General features: G+C 35.3%; 1 protein-coding gene and 1 long non-coding RNA gene across 7 annotated transcripts in view; one reads left to right on the forward strand and one right to left on the reverse strand.

The window, feature by feature from the left end:
• Positions 1 to 17,982, reverse strand: part of LOC306659702 — a 112,115-nt gene that overhangs the window by 85,805 nt on the left and 8,328 nt on the right. Inside the window, exon 1 of one of the 3 annotated variants that reach the window (XR_013763391.1) lies at positions 5,193 to 8,921. The exons of the other annotated variants lie outside the window; for them this stretch is intronic. This is a non-coding gene — a long non-coding RNA (uncharacterized lncRNA). Of the gene's footprint in view, positions 1 to 5,192; positions 8,922 to 17,982 lie in introns of those variants that run through there. 3 annotated transcript variants of the gene reach the window in all.
• SPART (spartin) overlaps positions 1 to 17,982 on the forward strand; it is a 65,491-nt gene that overhangs the window by 44,934 nt on the left and 2,575 nt on the right. For all 4 annotated transcript variants that reach the window (XM_079137386.1, XM_079137385.1, XM_079137384.1 and 1 more), the window contains exons 5-8: positions 450 to 573; positions 8,935 to 9,129; positions 10,173 to 10,331; positions 10,508 to 10,598. In XM_079137386.1, coding sequence (XP_078993512.1) covers positions 450 to 573; positions 8,935 to 9,129; positions 10,173 to 10,331; positions 10,508 to 10,598 — 569 coding nt within the window. The remainder of the gene's footprint in view (positions 1 to 449; positions 574 to 8,934; positions 9,130 to 10,172; positions 10,332 to 10,507; positions 10,599 to 17,982) is intronic.

The following is a 17,982-nucleotide window of genomic DNA, read 5'->3' on the forward strand; positions in this document are numbered from 1 at the left end:
GTTCTTATCAGTGGAAGCATTCATAAGAGCAGAATAATTTTCAGCTTCATAGCAATTCTGGTATTGTAGGGTATTTTTTCCTTTCTTTTTTTTTGGCCAGTACTGGGGATTGAGCCCAGGCCATGGCACATGCTAGGGAAGTGCTCTACTGCTGAGTTACTTTGCTAGCCTTTTTTAATTCTATTTTAAGACATGGTCTCATTGTTATCACCCAAACTGGCCTTAAACTTGGGAGTCGTCCTTCCTCAGCCTCCTGAGTAGCTGAAATTACAGATGTGCACCAAAACACTGGGCCATTATTGTATTTTTTTAAGACATATTAGTAACTAGGCTAACAAGATATTTTTACTACTTATATCTAGTATTTGTTGGCTCAATATTTTATAACATAATTGTTCCCTCTACTACTAAAATAACTTTCACATTTTAAAATATTTTTTACTGTTTAGACTAAAGATACTTCAAGTGAAGAAATTAATCTGAGTCACATTGTACCCTGTGAGCCGGTTTCAGAAGAAAAGGCAAAAGAATTGCCTGAATGGAGTGAGAAAGTGGCTCAAAACATTTTATCAGGTATTGTGAATTTTTTCCCTTGTGACCTAAAACCTCTGTAACCCACTGAAGGCATTGTTTATAAGGGAATATTTTGATAATAATTTGTATTTTGTTTTTAAATGATCAATTATAGAAATACTTAAAAGTAGAAGGAACTAATGTCTTAGAACTACATATTGTCATATAAGTGTAAATTCTTGGCATATTGTTGTTACCTTTTTCACTTTTGTGAAAACTGAGTAAGAAACTTTAGGAATCCTCATACTCTTAAATAGATCCGAATACAAAATTTCTTTCCCCTTTGAGATTTCTTCCCTTCTCCTTACTCCTTCCCCCATTAGTATGATCTGAATATTTGTGTCCTCTCCCCTCAAACCCCTCTGCCCCCCAGTTTATATGTTGAAATCCAAACCCCTGAAGTAATAGTATTTGGAGGTGGGCCTTTAGGAGGTTAAAGAGGGAGAAGCCTTCACAAATGAGATTAATCCCTTATCAGACTCCAGAGAGCTGCCTTGCCCCATCCAATTCAAGGACACAACTGAAAGGTAACATTTGGTGAACCAGGAAGCATGCCCTCACCAAACTCTAAATCTATTGCTGCCTTGGTCTTAGGGTTCCCAGCTTCCAGAACCATGAGAAATAAATTTCTGTTGTGTATAAGCCACTAATTTGTGTTATTTTGTTAAGGCAGCACAATGTCTAAGACACCCTCTGAAGTAAATGAAAAGATACCAGTCTTTAGAAGTATATTAGTGTTAGCCTTCTGTTACCATAAGGAAATACCTGAGGCAATTATCTTTATAAAGAAAAAGGTTTATTTATCTTAGAGTTCTGTTGGTTCCAGTTCAAGATTGGGTGGTAAAAGCACAAGGTGCATTTGTGGGGAGAATAGGATATACATAGTGGAGCATGGAAGCAGAAAAAGATGAAAAGATTGGGGTTTCATCATGAACCAGGTTCATGAGCCAGGAAGCCAAAAAAGGAAGAGATTGGGGTTCCATCATCCCCTTTGAGGGTACACCCAATGACCTAAAAGACCTTTCTCCCATAAGGTCCCACCTTCTAAAAGTCCATAGCACCTCCTAATAGCACTATTCCTGGAACCAAGTCTTTAACATATGGACTTTGAGAGACACTGTCTACATTCAGGTTATAGCAAGAAGTAAAACGGCACACAGTAATGCAAACATCGTATCATTTCAGAAGGGGGGTTTTTCAAGATGGCAGAATAGAGGAAATCACTTTCCTGACAGCTCCATGGCATGAAACCAAAAGCAGATAGGTAGCTTCTCAGGAGGGTGGGTGAGAAATGGGGAGATACTTTACTGGGATTTAATACTGGACGTTTAAAGCAAATTTGGGACTCAGGAGGTTAGTAAGAAATCCCCAACACCACCACTGCTGCCACAGCCACAGGCACCAGCCAGAGCAATCCCTCCAGAGAAAAGTGGAGGGATAAGGGAATTAAAGGAATCCCCATTTTTAGGAGGCCCTGAAGTGTGTCAGGGTACAGAGTGTTTAGAGATCAAAGACATTGACTAAACTGAAAGGTGTTGTGCACAATATCCTTGTGAGGGAAAGAAACCCTGTCATTCCTGGATTCATGTGGAGGACAGAGGAAGGAATCATTTTATAGCCGCAGCACAGGGGCCAGCAGCTGGGGGAACCATTTGCTGGCAAGCCCCAGTTTGGCCTGAAATATAGGCCTGGCAAACCCACGCTGCCACATAAGAGTATGCCTAAGTGACTAGGAGAAAATCAAACATGGACAGGGTTTACACTAGAATACTTGTTGTGGAAACCCACCCCACTTTTACCCTTCCCTTCAGTCTGGCTGCTTCCCAGGACCAGCTGGTAGAGAATTCAAAAGGGTAGAGGCAGGAGAGATTGAATTTGGAGACTGAACTGGAGACCAGGAAATTTATGGTCCACCAGTGACAGAGTAGACTAAGCATTGACACTTTCACCACACAAATGGAACCCAGGGGAGATCCCAGCGGGGCAGTTTTCTAGTATGGACCAGAAACTGCTGGGCCCTGGAGGGGAACTGATTTAAAATCTCTGGATCCAATGGCATTTAGCAGAGTCTGGAGCCTACCCAAGCCTAAACCCCACCTCTAGGAGTTCCTCTTTTCTTATTCCAGCATCCCCACCCTGAGGGTGGAGCAAGCATCACACTCCAGATGACCCTACCTAACACTGCTGAGAAGGGAAGCTAAGACTTTTGAAGTCCAACAGAAATAATTCTTTAACTTTTCATCAAGATCTTTTTTTTCTTTTCTTTTCTTTAATTGTGACCTGAATGGCTCATGGATAATTATACATATTCATATATATATTTTTTTTTCTCATTTCTAGAATATTTAAAGCCAGTTATTTTTCATGGATCAGTATTTTGAAGACTGGGATGTTTCATTAGTATGTTTCATTGTTATTTGGTCTTTTTTATTTTAAATTTTTACTTTATATATTTTTTTCTCACACTTGTGTATCCCATGATTCTCTTTCTTTTTACTTCTGCTAACAACCAATCCCTATTGTTCTCTTTCACTCTTTAATATTTTTACTTCTGTGTTCTCTTCTATAATTATAACATTCTATATCACTTCTGTTCTCTCCCTGTCAACCATACAAAATCATAAATAAACCCTTTTGCAAATTTACTGTTTTTACTGTAGGCAATAACTGATCATATATCATTTCTGTTTATTGTCACAGTTAACTTTGTAGATGTCACAGCAAGGACTATTTGGTTTAAGACTGTGTATTATTTGCATTGGTTGTTGTTGTTATTTGTCTCCCCCTATGAGGTACTGGAAACCTTCAAGGACACTATCAGTTCCCAGGGTAGAAACTCTGCTGCCTCAGATCCATACTGTTAGATGGATAGACCAAAAAAACAAAACAAAACAAAAAAACCATGAAAAAGCAAGGGAACAAATTGCTCTACATAAACCAAGATACTTTAGTAACGAATCCACCAACACCATAGTAGAAGAAATGTCAGAAAAGGAGTTTAGAATGTACGTAGTTAAAATCATCTGTGATGTAAAGGACAACATAAGGAGTAAAATCAGAAAATACAGGAAGTAAAAAATTAATAGAAATTTTGAAAAAAAAATCAAGCAGAAATCTTTGAAATGGAGGAATCAATAAACCAAATTAAAAATTCAATGGAAAGCATCACCAACAAACTAGACCACTTTGAAGACAGTTTCACGTAATAAAGTCAAAATATATAATCTTGAAAATAAAGTTGAGCATGAAGAAGAGATGTTAAGGGACCACAAACAGATCTTAAAAGAAATATAAGGTAACATGAAAAGACAATTTTTAAGATTTAATGGGATAGATGAGGGCTTGGAGATACAAACCAAAGGAATACACAATCCTTTCAATGAAATAATATCAGAAAATTTCCCAGATCTAAAGAATGAAATGGAAAAATCAAATACAGATGCTTATCAGTCTCCAAATACACAAAATTAAAACAGACTTACTCCAAGACACATTTTTATGAAATTGCCCAACATATAGAATAAAGATATAATTTTAAAGGCTGCTGGAGAAAAATTACTGGTCACATTTAGAAGGAAGCCAATCCAAATCGTGGCTGATTTCCCAACCCATGCTCTCAAAGCTTGAGGTCTTAAAATAATACATACCGAACTGATGGAAATGGATGCCAGCCAAGAATACTATACCCAGCAAAATTAAGCTTTAGTATTAAAAAAATAAAAACCTTCCATGATAAAGGTTAAAAGAATTCACGACTAGAAACCTGCGCTAAACATACTGAATAAAATATTTCATGAACAAAATAAAAAATAAAAGTGAAACCCAGCAAAGGGAGGGATTATAATAGAAGAATAGTTCATCAAAGGAGACACTAATTCAAAATAAAAACCAGAAATAAATCAAAATGAATAAAAATCATTTTTCAATAATAACATTGAATATAAATAGCTTAAATTCATAAATCAAAAGACAAACTGGTGGATTGAATTTAAAAACCAGACCCATCAATATATCACTATGCTGCCTTCAGAAAACTTACCACTTAGGCAAAGACATCCACAGACTGAGGGTAAACGAATGGGAAAAAACATTCACATGGATCTCATAAACAAGCAGGGGTTTCTATCATCCTCATATCAGATATAGTGAACTTCAAGCCAAAATAAGAGACAAAGAAGGACTTTTTATATTGCTTAAGGAAATCATACATCAACAGGATATAATGATCATAAATATTTATACCCCAAACAATGGAGCATCTATGTACATCAACCAAACCTTTCTCAATTTCAAGAATCAAATAGACCACAACACAGTATTACTTGACTTTAATACACCTCTCTCACCACTGGATAGGTCCTATAAACAAAAACTAAATAAAGGATAGATCCTCTAAACAAAAACTACATAGAACTAAAAAATACAATTAATAATTAGACTTAACAGACTTATATAGCATAGTGCATCCATCAGTGGCTGAATATGCTTTCTTCTCATCAGCACACATAGCAACTCTTAGCAAATACATAATATCTCAGGACCTTCACCAGAAAGACTCAAATGCTGCCTAGTCATTCTACAGTTGGGGACTGGAATCATTTAAAGGTTCCTTTACTCACACTTTTCTCATCTCTGTTGGGAGAAATCAAAGTATAGGACACCAGATGGAATGCCTTCACATGGACTCTTGTGGCTTGACTTCCTCACAATATGGTCACCTTCGGCTAGTGTGGCTTCCATGGTAGCTCAGGCTTTCAACTGTAAATTGTCCAGTAGACAGAAGCTGTATTACTTTTTCTGACATATTCTGTGAAATTTCCAGTATTGCTTAGTTATAAGCAAGTTATATACCTGCCCAGGTTCATCAAGATGTAGTATATAATATAGCCCACATCTCAGTTGGAAGAATGTCAATATCATAATAAAAAGAAAAACAATGGAATAGGAGATGCTGGGTTTTGGCAGTCTTTAGAAAATACTACCTGTCACAAAGTCCTATCCCTCCTAAGTTCTACACAGATCCCACACAGTGCTTCTGCTGGAACAATAGAACATCCTTGAAGCTAGTTAGTCTTGGGGAAAAGTCTCTTTAGAGTTTTTGTTGTTGTTATTGTTTCTTAAACTTTCAGCAATGCCTTATTTTAAGTAAGCAAAAACTGCCTTCTAGTAATACTTAAGCAGCCTTTGCTATTTGAGACCTTGGTTTCTTCATTCCATTAACTTCCTTTTCATTAGGGCTAGAGGGCTTAGTAGTATCTGTCATAGTTGGTGACAGTAAAATCATTTCACTGCCTAATCAGAGTGTATCTCTATGAGCTTTTTAATAGGTAGAATGAATAATAACTAGTCCACCAAATACTAAAGGCATAAGTAAAAAAGAGAAGAATAGAAAATATTTAAGATTTACTTGAGGGAAAATTTTCTGATCTGTCATGAGACTATTTCTACCTGACTCATGCAAGCTCTATATAAAAATGAGTAACCAGCTATCTAAATTGAGCTTTTTCACCCTAGCTTATGGTTGGTTCCTGTTCACTGTCAAAGGATGAATGAAAATCAGCAAATGCTAGTCTTAGGTTTTATGAATATGAAAAAATGAAAAAAGTTAAATAGCTATATTTAAAATTTACCTGTGTTGAATATTGGTGTAAGAAGGCAGCTACTATATAGTGGAGTAGGGTCCAATAAACTAATTTTGGGGGTTGGGATAGTACACTGATCTGAGTATACCACTGAAGCCATTTACATTAAATGGTTCTAAAAAATAAAATGTTCTTGGAATGCCATATTTGCGTTGTGCTTTTTAAAGACCTGATAGAAATGAGAGAAGTAGAAGCTTTAAAAGTTGTAAGGTCACAAAATAACATCAAGGGCATTTTAATGTACTCTCTTAATTCTCTAATCTCCCTGATTCCATAAGTACAGATGGACTCTAGGATTCTTTAAACAGTTGACATGGAGTGTGGGAGTGTGGTCAATTTTTGCTTATACATTCTAATATATTTAGAGCCAGCTATAATCTACTCAAAGTTTCTCCAAGATAGGTGTTTTTTACTAACCTCATGTGCCTCTGAGGTCTCACAAAAATTTTTCCTTTTTGGTTAATTCTGTCAAAGGATAGTCACAAAGAAACTTTTCTATTCTTTAGTAGATTATTTATAGGACTCCGTTGGCCCAATATAGTCTTCTGGCTATTAGGTCCTCAGAGATCTTTCTCTAATATAGGGGATATAGAATAAAGAAAACATCATCAAAGAGTTATCCTATATTTAAACAACTTATACTTTGATGGGTTACACGGTGATTAAATGCTAAAATAAGTCACTTGTAGATTTTTAGTGGACCAAATAAAACAGGATAATAAAAGATACATGTCATAGATTAAGAATTTATAACTTTATTTCTGCCAGTACCTCCCCTCTGTTAGCCAAATATAGAATATCAAAAACTGAATTAAGGGCCGGAGATATAGCTCAGTTGGTAGAGTGCTTGCCTCACAAGCACAAGGCCCTGGGTTCAATCCCCAGCACTGCAAAAAACAAACAAAAAACAATTAAGATCAATGTTCTAAAACACATATTTCTTGTAAAAAATTATTAAACACTTAGAAAATTCAGATCTGTATCATCTTGGATTTCAGGTGGCCTTTTACCAGGAGAGAAAGCTGTGGTTTGGGGTTTCTATTTTTAATAATATGTTTAAGGGGTTGGGTAATTATGAACTGCAGTGGTTGGGTTTAAGTGAAATTTTTCTGAGTTACCTGCCAACTTTTCATTTGTTCAGCATCCATTCATTGTCTGCCATATGTTGGCATTATTTAGTGCATACAAATTAAACAAATCAACCTCTGTATTTGGTACTACATGTGCCATTTAAGAGTTCTAGATAGCTACCAGTAAAATATTGTTTCTTTACCTTCTTTTGCAGTGTCTACAGTTTTAACATATTTACCTATGTTATGCTTTTGCCTGATAATATATTGTTTATTTTCATCTAGTATTTTGCTTTATTAGTCCTATGATCTTGTATCTTATTTCCATTTATTTTTCTCAATCATCAGTGGACTTCATCTCTCTTCTTTTTCACAGAGTTTAATTTTGGTGTTATAATCTCCTTTGTTTCATTATCAATTCTCAGTCTATTCAGGTTCAACCAGTTTTTTATTTCTTCAAATTTTTCAACTTATAAGTTAATAACTCTAAAAACTTTTTTTGAAGGACATGTTCAAGCCTTTTATTGTTATGGGAGCCTGTTCACCTAGGTTTATGAACTGGTCCTCCCTCAGAATTAGTTGTTGGATATGATTGTGGGGTAGGATTAGTGATGGAGAATGGGGTAGGGACTGAAATAGGAGAAACAAAAATTTTTCATCAGTTATTTCTTGCCACTCTTTCTAACTTTTTGTCCACATGATCACTGGATGCTTACTTACGGGCTGGAGTAGTCATGTAAAACTAGGTCATAGGTCTTCACAGAATATATTTAAGTATTTTAAATGGATAGCTTTAAAAGTTCACTGTTTCAGAGCCAAAAAGGAGATTGTTTAAATTTTAAGCTCTCTATAGAGGAGTGAAACACTAACTTCTTGCTTCTCCCACTGTACCTTTTCTTGGAAGTTGCCAGTGATGATTGCCAGAGATGATCCTGGAATCCTATTTTCCCTCTGGTAGCTGCTTGTTGATCAAAGTAGAGTTAGGGACCATGGTGATGAGAATGGCAAATCATCTAGGCTTTTCATCTTTCAGATTTCCTCTCCTCGTGCAGTATTTCATGTTAAGTTTTTGTCAATCAGGTTCAACAATCTGAAAAGGTGCTGAGAATGGGTTTAGGATACAGGTAGGAATAGGACCCTCTTTCCTGATGCCTTTAGTTTAAAGCAAGCAGGAATTTATGTGGTGTTTGAAAGAGATCCTTTGTGTTTGTATTGTTTGTCTTTCTCCCTCAGGATTTCATGGGGGGAAAGTAGTGCCTGGACCAAGGCAAAAAGAACAAGAATATGTGGATCCTCCAGCCAAATACTATCTTAATGGATCCAAAACTCAGAATTAGTATCTAAAAATAGTAAACTGTAGTAGGTAACATGGAGATAACTACAAGTTGTAGTACCAGCATACAGTAATATGGAATTCTTCATGGAGAAATGTCTAACCTAAGTACTGAAAGATAAGTTTAGTTAGAAAGAAGGTGTTTATTCAAGGCAGAAAATTATAGGTTCAGATTTGGCTTGAAAGTTCATGGCATCATATTTGTGGGATCTGAATATTGAACTCCTTTTATTTTTTTCTTGTCAATATTACTTATTAAAATGTTTCAAGATATATAATGACCTTAATGCTATACAATTAATTTTTTTTTAAATAGGTGCTTCCTGGGTGAGTTGGGGTTTAGTCAAAGGTGCTGAATTTACTGGTAAAGCAATCCAGAAAGGTGCTTCTAAACTCCGAGAACGAATTCAGCCAGAAGAAAAACCAGTGGAAGTTAGTCCAGCTGTCACCAAGGGGCTTTATATAGCAAAGCAGGCTACAGGAGGAGCAGCAAAAGTCAGTCAATTCCTGGGTAAAGTAACTCTAGATAACTTTGCTTCTTTTCAGTTAAGTTAAAAATAATCCCTTAATCCACAGTTAATCTATATATTAATTTAGATGTTTTAATCTCAAACAGAATTAGAATGAAGCAATTTCACCATGCTGTTTATAGTGAGACCTGTATGCCAACAACATCAGCCTATCTGGGGGGTCTAGAAATGCAGACTTTCAGGAACCAGACACACCCTACTTATAAGAATCTTCATTTTATAAGATCCCTAGGTGATTATTTTTTGCATATTAACATTTGAGAAACTGATAAAGGGTAGTTTTGATGTGTTGAGAAGGAGAGTATATGTATCTTGGAAAGGAGATTCAAATGTATTTACTATTTTTTGAGCTTCCATGTAAGGAATATGACACATTCTTTGGTGGACCAAAGCTCACTGCACAGTAATTGAGGGTCAAGAAAAAGGGCTATATTGTTTGAGAGAAGCTGATTTAGTGACTCTGATGCTAGTCTTCCCAAGCTTTATACTTCTTCCTTTGTCCTTTGAGAATCAACACTAAAATCTGATGCTGTAAGATGGTCAAATTCCTAATGGATTGCCATTAAATGAGTGAGATTGTCTTCTTTGATACTAAATAGTATTCTTTGAATCACATTGTGGGTTATTTACTTTTGTAAACTTAAATACCTTACTATTACTTGAGGTATTTGCTGCTAGAGAGAAAAAGTATAAATACACTTTGCTGAAAAACTAAAGGTGTACCCAGTTTCATATTGGCAACAGTCATAGAAAAGGTGGATGGTTTTCTTTTAAGCACAAGTGCCAAAAAGAACATGTGTAGCCCTGTATGGCAAGGTTACCAGTAGATAGTAAACACAGCTTTAAGTGAAATGATAACCTTTGTTTTAAAAACAGCCAACCTAGCTTCTCATCCTCAAGTAGAAATGGTAACATTATCCAATAAGCAATTTTAAATGTTTCAAGAATTTTGCTAAATAAGAGTGGTAAAAATCAAGGGAAGAACAGATTTTCTAACCCACCCTTTTTTTAATGGTCATATTAGTTGATGGAGTTTGCACTGTAGCAAATTGTGTTGGGAAAGAACTAGCTCCACACGTCAAGAAGCACGGAAGCAAACTTGTTCCAGAATCTCTTAAAAGGGACAAAGATGGGAAGTCTACCCTGGATGGAGCTATGGTTGTTGCAGCAAGTAGCGTTCAAGGTAATAAAAAGACCCAGAATGTTATGCTATGTTAGTTTGGTAGGGATCAAACCTTGGCCTTTTGCATGCTAGACAGATGCCCTAACTCTGAGCTACATTCCCAGCCCTCAGCAATTTTAGCTAGGAAGCTCTGTTTGCTCTGAGCTAGATTTACTTACTTTTGAATACATTTGCAGGATTTTCAACTGTCTGGCAGGGATTGGAATGTGCAGCTAGATGCATTGTTAACAATGTTTCAGCAGAAACTGTACAAACTGTCAGATACAAGTAAGTTGAATTTTATCATTTTAATGACTAAATCTTTTGTATAATTTGTTAAAATCCATGATGATTCAGATGATCATAAATTTTTTTTTTTTTTTTTTTTTTTTTTTACGGTGCTGGGGATTGAACACATAAAATTCTTTTTGTTAACTATCTGATAAAACACTTCCCCCCCCCCCCACTGTTTCCCAAATAGGGAGAAGAATAATATTTTTAATATAGTAAAATTTCTGTGACTTTGCTTTATGTTACTAATTGTTACAATGTTTACCCTTAGGGCAAAGAATAGGCTTAATTTCTTTAAAAAACAAACTTGCATTTTTTTGTATTATTAACTACTTGTTTTTGATGGTGATGTTTGTCAGGAAAGAATTGATTGAACTATAATACCCTTTATTAATGTTAGCCTGCTGTTTGTACCAAGACAAATTTATGACACATCTTGACTCTAGTTACCACTACACATTTATATTGGAAAGGACAGATGGTATATCTATTTTCATATATTAAGAAATGGGCAAATATAGAAATGATTTGCACATGCTTATCTGGTAAGTAGTGTTGTAATTTCCTTCCAGTTTGGCTTTGAGATCCCTGGAGTGTGTGTGTAAATCCTAGTTCTGCCCTGGTAGGGCTTCAGGGGAGGTAGCCATGGGTGTTTACAATGCAGCTTTTAGAATTACTTCTTTATCCTGGCAGATGACCCAGTGCCTAAGTGTCTAACTTCTGACCACGTGGTATTCTTCTCACAGGAACCTTGTTTATGCTGGCAGGCACCCTTGTGTCTCTTGACAGACTTGTATCCACTTTATTCCTACTAAGATAGTCACTAAGAGATCATTAACTGGAAGGACACTTAAGTTTAGTTGCATTGGTCAGGTGAGACACAGAAGAGGCAGTATAACATAACAAAGAAAATAGTAAAAGCATTATGTTACAGATCCACTAGAGAAGAGGGGTACCCACAAGAGCTGTCAGGAAGTCTGGAGACAGCAGGGTTACTCAACCAGTGTATCAGGAGGCAAAGATTTGTGTAAAAGAGAGGAAGGGGAGGGAAAGAGGATCTGTGACACTGTTGCTTTAAGAACCATGGACATTGTTCCTTTAGCTTTCTAGTGGGAATTATGGATTGGCTAGTTTAAAGAAAATGTGTGAGAAAAGAATTTATTCACATGACTCGGTGTGGGCTGTTCAGTTTTATCATGGTCAGCAAATGTGTTGGATTTTTGAGTCAGCAAGATGAGGAACAAGAGGATTCTACCACAACACAGGGGAAGTTTTAACTAGGCCAAAAGAGGTAGGATACTACAGGTTTCAACAACTTAGGTCAGACCTAAAAATGGATGTTGTGGCAGCAACTGTATTAAGTTTATGACAGGCGATATTAAAGATGAGATTTAAAACAAGATCTGCATTTAGCTCTTTTTCTTTCTAATTTTACTGCCTTCATAGTAAGCACTAGAGGAATCAAGATCTGAACACTAAATCTAGTATGAAGGACATGACTTGATTTTCTTAGCTTTGAATTTTATGACATAGTTACAAAAGGAAAAAACATTAATAGTGTTCACTATTCTTGGTAGTATTTCTTGGCATTCGTATTTACATTTTAGGCACTGTGTTCAGTATTTTTCATATGTATTATTTAATAGTCTACATTACATGTATCTTCATTTTACAGATGAGGAAATCAAAGCACAGAGTTAAATACCTTATTAAAGATTATAGCCCTCGTGAATTGTAGGGCTGGGGTAGAAGTCAATGTTTATCATCAGAACCTGTGCTCTGCAGTGCAGAGAATAGTGCTGGGGCATCATAGCCTTTCATTGGTGGATAATCTGTGCAAGTTTAGTACCTAGAGTTTTTGTAGCACTACCTAATGATTTTAGACTCCTTTTGATTTAGGAAATACTAAACTTAATTTCCATCCTAAATTGGTTTGATCTGCTTGATTTGGGCATGGATAGCTTTGAATCAAAGCAATGTAGCACAACATATTGTGCCAGTTTTACCAAAAGAGTTGAAAATAGAGTACATCAGAAATTCTTCTGATGGAAATGTAAACACTGACCTTCCAGTTCACCTCTTCTTACTTGTGACACTGACCTCAAATATTCACTATTTTTTTATGCCCTTGAGTTTAATTTTGATCAGTCATTCAAATTAGAAAGTTTCTCTTATAAACAAGAGCAGGATTCAAGTCAGAAGTGCCTTTTAGGCCCAGAGTCAATTATGTTTAGATTATCATTTGTTGGCATAATTAGATAGTTACATTAGAAAGCAAGATTCATATAACTAAGAAGTACTGGGTTTTGGTGTAGATTTTGTATTTGTTGTCTTAGAAATACGATAAACAGAATATTTTAACAGTGGTTCTAAGTTAATTTATTTCTGTGATGGTGTATACTGGAATTATTTTTATCTTTTCTTTCAAACATACATGGATAAAAAAAGGTGAGAATTTAAGTAGTTTTGTATTTAACTATAGGGATGATTCAGTTATTGTAGTAATTTAATTTCAAATGCTTAGAATAGTAAAAGGAGGGAAAGGCAGTGGGGAGGGGAATAAAGAATTTTGTCCAAATAATCCTGTTTTCTCACTGACAGAAATAAGCTAGCCTTGTAGTAGAAGGTGTCTTTTAAGAGAAGAACTTAAAAGTATTGAGCCAGTAATAACTTAGTGATAGAACTGAACACATGGAAGATCTAGTTTTGTCATTTAATTTAATTGTCAGTTATTTACATAAATTTATACCTTTTTACAACCTTATTTATTTACATTTATTATAGTGTCAAAAAGCAGAGGAGCATTTGTGTTGTTATACTCTAATTCAACTAAGGATAGTAAACCAAAGTAAATTTGTATTCTTATTGTAGTGATAAAATGTTACTCTCTCAAATAATTCGTTTTAAATCTACTGTTATATGCATTATTCCTGGGAGAATAATAATACATAAACTGCATTATCTGATTTCTGGTGATATAAGCCTATACAGAGGGTTAGCTACATTCTTATCGTTTTTTAGGTAAATGTATAAGCACTATTAAGACTCAGTTTATTTTTGTCAGCTACATTAGTAGTTTTGTCTACTATAGGTACAATGATAATAAGCAACTTTAAATCTGCTGTGCTAAATTACAGTATAGTACCTATTATATAATATATAACTAGATTTCACTATTGAGCTCCTTTAGTTCCACCTTAAATTGATGAAGGAAAATAATATAATGATATAATTAGACTTTCTATTTTACCCTAGCAATATTTTTATCTTGAAGTGTTTGTTTTTGAAAAATAATCTTAATAATAAATATTTTCCTGCAAGAAATTTACTGTTGTAGGACATAGTATTTTTTGGTTTGTTTACAATGAAATTAAAATGTCTCTTAAAATTTGCATGGAGTGAAGGGGTAACTCCAATGGCAGTTGTCATATTACTTGAAACTAGTTCTTTATGACATATACTCAGCAGTTACAAATACAGAATCTCTTTTTCCATGTGATATCTGTACAAATATTTAAACACTGCCATTGTACCCTTTACCTTTTTTTTTGTTTATTTTCTATGTAATCTCAGTTCCCTTAACAATTCTGTATGTAAGGGATAGATTGAAAGTTTATCAGTATTTCTTCCCAAAATATGGCATACAGAATTGAATTTAATATTCCAGATCTATTGTGATCACGTCAAACACAGTGGGATTTGCTTCCCTTATCTTGTTCATATTTTGCACTTGATAAATATGGCATACAAATCAGAGTATGTTTTTGGAGACTGTTACTTTATTAATTCATAACAAACGAGGCACTTTTTGAAAGTAAACCTTTATAATTGAACTTTTGTCTTTGGACAGTTGCTATTTGTACCTAAAATTTAAACTTTTCATTCATACTGCTTAATTTCACTTTGTTGATTTTGACTCATCAAGTTGGTTCTTCATTTTGGCTTTTGCTTTTAGTGTGTGTGATGTTAGCCAGCCTTCCAGTTTGTGTTTCCAGTGTATTAGAAAGATACTGGCTTTTTACATATAGCTTTCTTCATGGAATTTTCATGGATAATGTCTAATCACATGCTTGCTTACCTCTCCTGATTGACTTTGTATCAGTATTTAATGCTTGTTAAGAATGATGAGTTAGCAGTCTACAAATGTAACAGTATTCTCATTTAGCACACTTTTCCATTTGGTCTTATCAGACTGTTTCTCAGGATTGTTTTCTTCCACATCTATCTTTTACATATTTGTCCTCTGTAAGGTTTTTCTTTGTTCTGTCCTCTTTTATTCATCATGGGTAATCTTATCCACACCTGTGGATACAATTATGACCAGCACACCAACAACTCTCAAACCTGTGTTTTCTGTTAACTTACGTCTTAATCTTTAGGCTCAAACATCCAGATTACATACCACTACAGACATTCCTGTTGATTTTTATATTTATCCCTTGCTCTCAAATGTTACTACCTTAGAATAGACCCTCATTCTAAGCAGAGTTAGAGGGGTCTTTCTAAAACATAAATTTGATCATGTCATTCCATTGGTCAATATTTTATCATTTTTCCTTCGATTTAAAAAAAAAATTTTAACTCCTTAGCTTCATCTATAAGACCCTTCATAAACTAACCATAAGTTATCTACCTTTGATGACTAGGTTAATAAAAATCTACTTCAAATATTTCAGGGTAATATGAGAATAATTTGAAGGTAGCATTATGAATTGATTCACATGGAAAAGGTATTTGATAGTTGTGATTGAAATGTCACTATAATTAGTAAAATTCAGAATCACTGGCAAGATGCTATCTTTGTTAATATGACTGAACACATTAGGAAAATTTCTAAAAAGTCTAATTCATATCCTAAATATGATTTATTTAGAACATATTTCATGGTTTATTTTGTATTATTCTTCATTTAGCAATGTTAGTATATGAAATCTAACTTCTTATTTATTAAAAAGATAAAAAATAAGCTTTATATTCTTGCCAGATGTATGTTTCCTATAACTTATTAGCAGTGTAGTTTGAATATGAATGAAACAATGGACTGAGCAGTTAATTACCTAGGAAGAGAATAGATGCTTATAAGAAAACTGGTTCTGAGTCTTTGGGAAGCAGATGAGATAGAGGTGAGCATATATTTAAAAATAAACAAAACTGATGAAAAGCCCCTTAAAACATATTTAATACTACTTTAGAATTTTCAAAGTGCTTTCACATATACATCATTTTATGAGATAAAGAAGTTGGGACACAAAGAGTTTGGGACTGAACCAAGGTCATATTTGGCTAGTTTTTTTGCACAGCTGATATTAGAATCTAGTTTTCTGATCCCTGGTTTTGTAACTGTTATTCCTAGCTTAACAAAAATTGTCGTGATAACATAGAAGAAACAAAATCAACAGGCGTACCAAAACAAATTGATAATCTATTATTAAGGACAGTGTAGTTTTTAGAATTGTGTTACACATAGAAATAACACGAATGCAGTGAGAGGTATCAAACTTTTAGTAGAATGGGGAACATTCCAAGTATCTAGAAGTAGAAGTTGATTAATCTGGAGGATTTCCTGAACTTGAAAACATGACTGTGGCCAAATTCCTGTTATGGTGTCACTTCATTATAGCTCACACAGTCCCAGAGAGGTAAGCTCTAAGGGAAACTGGTGTCACTAAGAGTTATGGTTACTTTTTTAGTACTGAAACAGCCACTACTCCTACTATCCCTTTTTCTTGTTTAGTTGTAGCCTTTGCCACCTGACAGTAGTATTTTGTGACTCGGGCTTGGTTGGCTATGAGAACGCCTCCTCTGTGTTCTGCACCATTAGCAAATCCTGCAGAACGCTGAGGAGTTACAAAACAGACTGACCAGGTGTGGTTGTTCATGTCTGTAATCTCAGCCACTTGGGAGACTGAGGCAGGAGGATCACAAGTGTGAGGCAAGCCTTGGCAACTTAGTGAGACCTTATCTCAAAATAAAAAAATAAAGCTGGGTGAAGGGGCACACCCCTATTAATACCAGTGGCTCAGGAGGCTGAGACAGGCAGATCATGAGTTCAAAGCTAGCTTCAGCAACTTAGTGAGGGTCCTAAGCAACTTAGCAAGACTTTGTCTCTAAATGAGATATAAAAAAGGGCTAGAGATGTGGCTCAGTGGTTAAGTGCCCTGGATTCAATCCCTGGTATCAATAAATAAATAAATAGATAAAAAGGGCTGCAAGCTGGGCGAGGTGGCCCATGCCTGTAATCCCAGCGGCTCAGGAGGCTGAGGCAGGAGGATCACAAGTTCAAAGCCAGCCTCAGTAACAGCAAGGTGCTGAGCAACTCAGTGAGACCCTCTCTCTAAATAAAATACAAAATAGGGCTCGGAATGTGGCTCAATGGTCTAATGCCCCTGAGTTCAATCCCCATTATCTCCCCCAAAAAAGGGACTGGGAATATAGCTTAGTGATAAAGCACCCCTGGGTTCAAAGCCTATTACAACAAAAAGAGAAAAAAACAAGTCATCCACAGAAAGCAGTAATAGGAGCACTTTTCTCTCACGTGCCTGGTGAGAAATCCCTTGGTCAAGAGTTAGCACAGACTTAAAGTTTGACTGACTCTGGGTTCTGTCTGTATGATTAGTATAATGTAATTATTAACATTAGGCAGAGGACAGAATGGAATCATCGAGTGCCATTAAGATGATGACTTCACAAAGCACTGGGTTTGAGGAAAGCCAAACACAAGCCAATGAAATACCAGCCACTGGTTTAAGGCCAGGCTAATAGTAAATAGGCCTTGTTAATTCAGAAGCAAGATCCTGTGTTGATATAATAACGTCCAGATGTAGGTCCCAAAACACCTATACAACTTTCATGTGTCCTGGGAAAAGTATAAAATTTTGCATTTTGGTGGTTGATTATTGTTTAAGCAATCCTCTACTTAGGGAAACATGTAAGCAAGAAAAGCTGCTGCACCAAGGGGTAGAGAATAAAACAAATAATAGGGAGATAGGTTTTAATATCCTTGCGTAGGATTTCAGATTATATTTTCTCAGATATAAAAGACATGTAGATTATTGCTAGTAATGACTACTTTTGTATGTGTTTTATAATTTCTCAAGTACTTTACTACACATTTGATGCTCAAGAAACTGAGGTGTAGAGAGTGGGAATTAATAATTTCAGTCCTTAAATATTTACTGATAGTCAGGCACTGTTTTAGGTGCTTAGGATACATTAAAAGATTCCCCTCTCCAGTGAGCTTTATGTTTTAGTGAGACAAATAAGCAATAAATAATTTTTGTTAAATAAGTTCTGTAACATTTAGAAAATGTTTAAGTTTATGGAAAAACTAAAAGTAATACAAGGAGGAATTGATTGGCAGTGAGGTGGGGCATGTGAGATA

The sequence above is a fragment of the Sciurus vulgaris genome (genome assembly GCF_902686455.1).
Source record: "Sciurus vulgaris genome assembly, chromosome: 4".
NCBI classification, from domain to species: domain Eukaryota; kingdom Metazoa; phylum Chordata; class Mammalia; order Rodentia; family Sciuridae; genus Sciurus; species Sciurus vulgaris.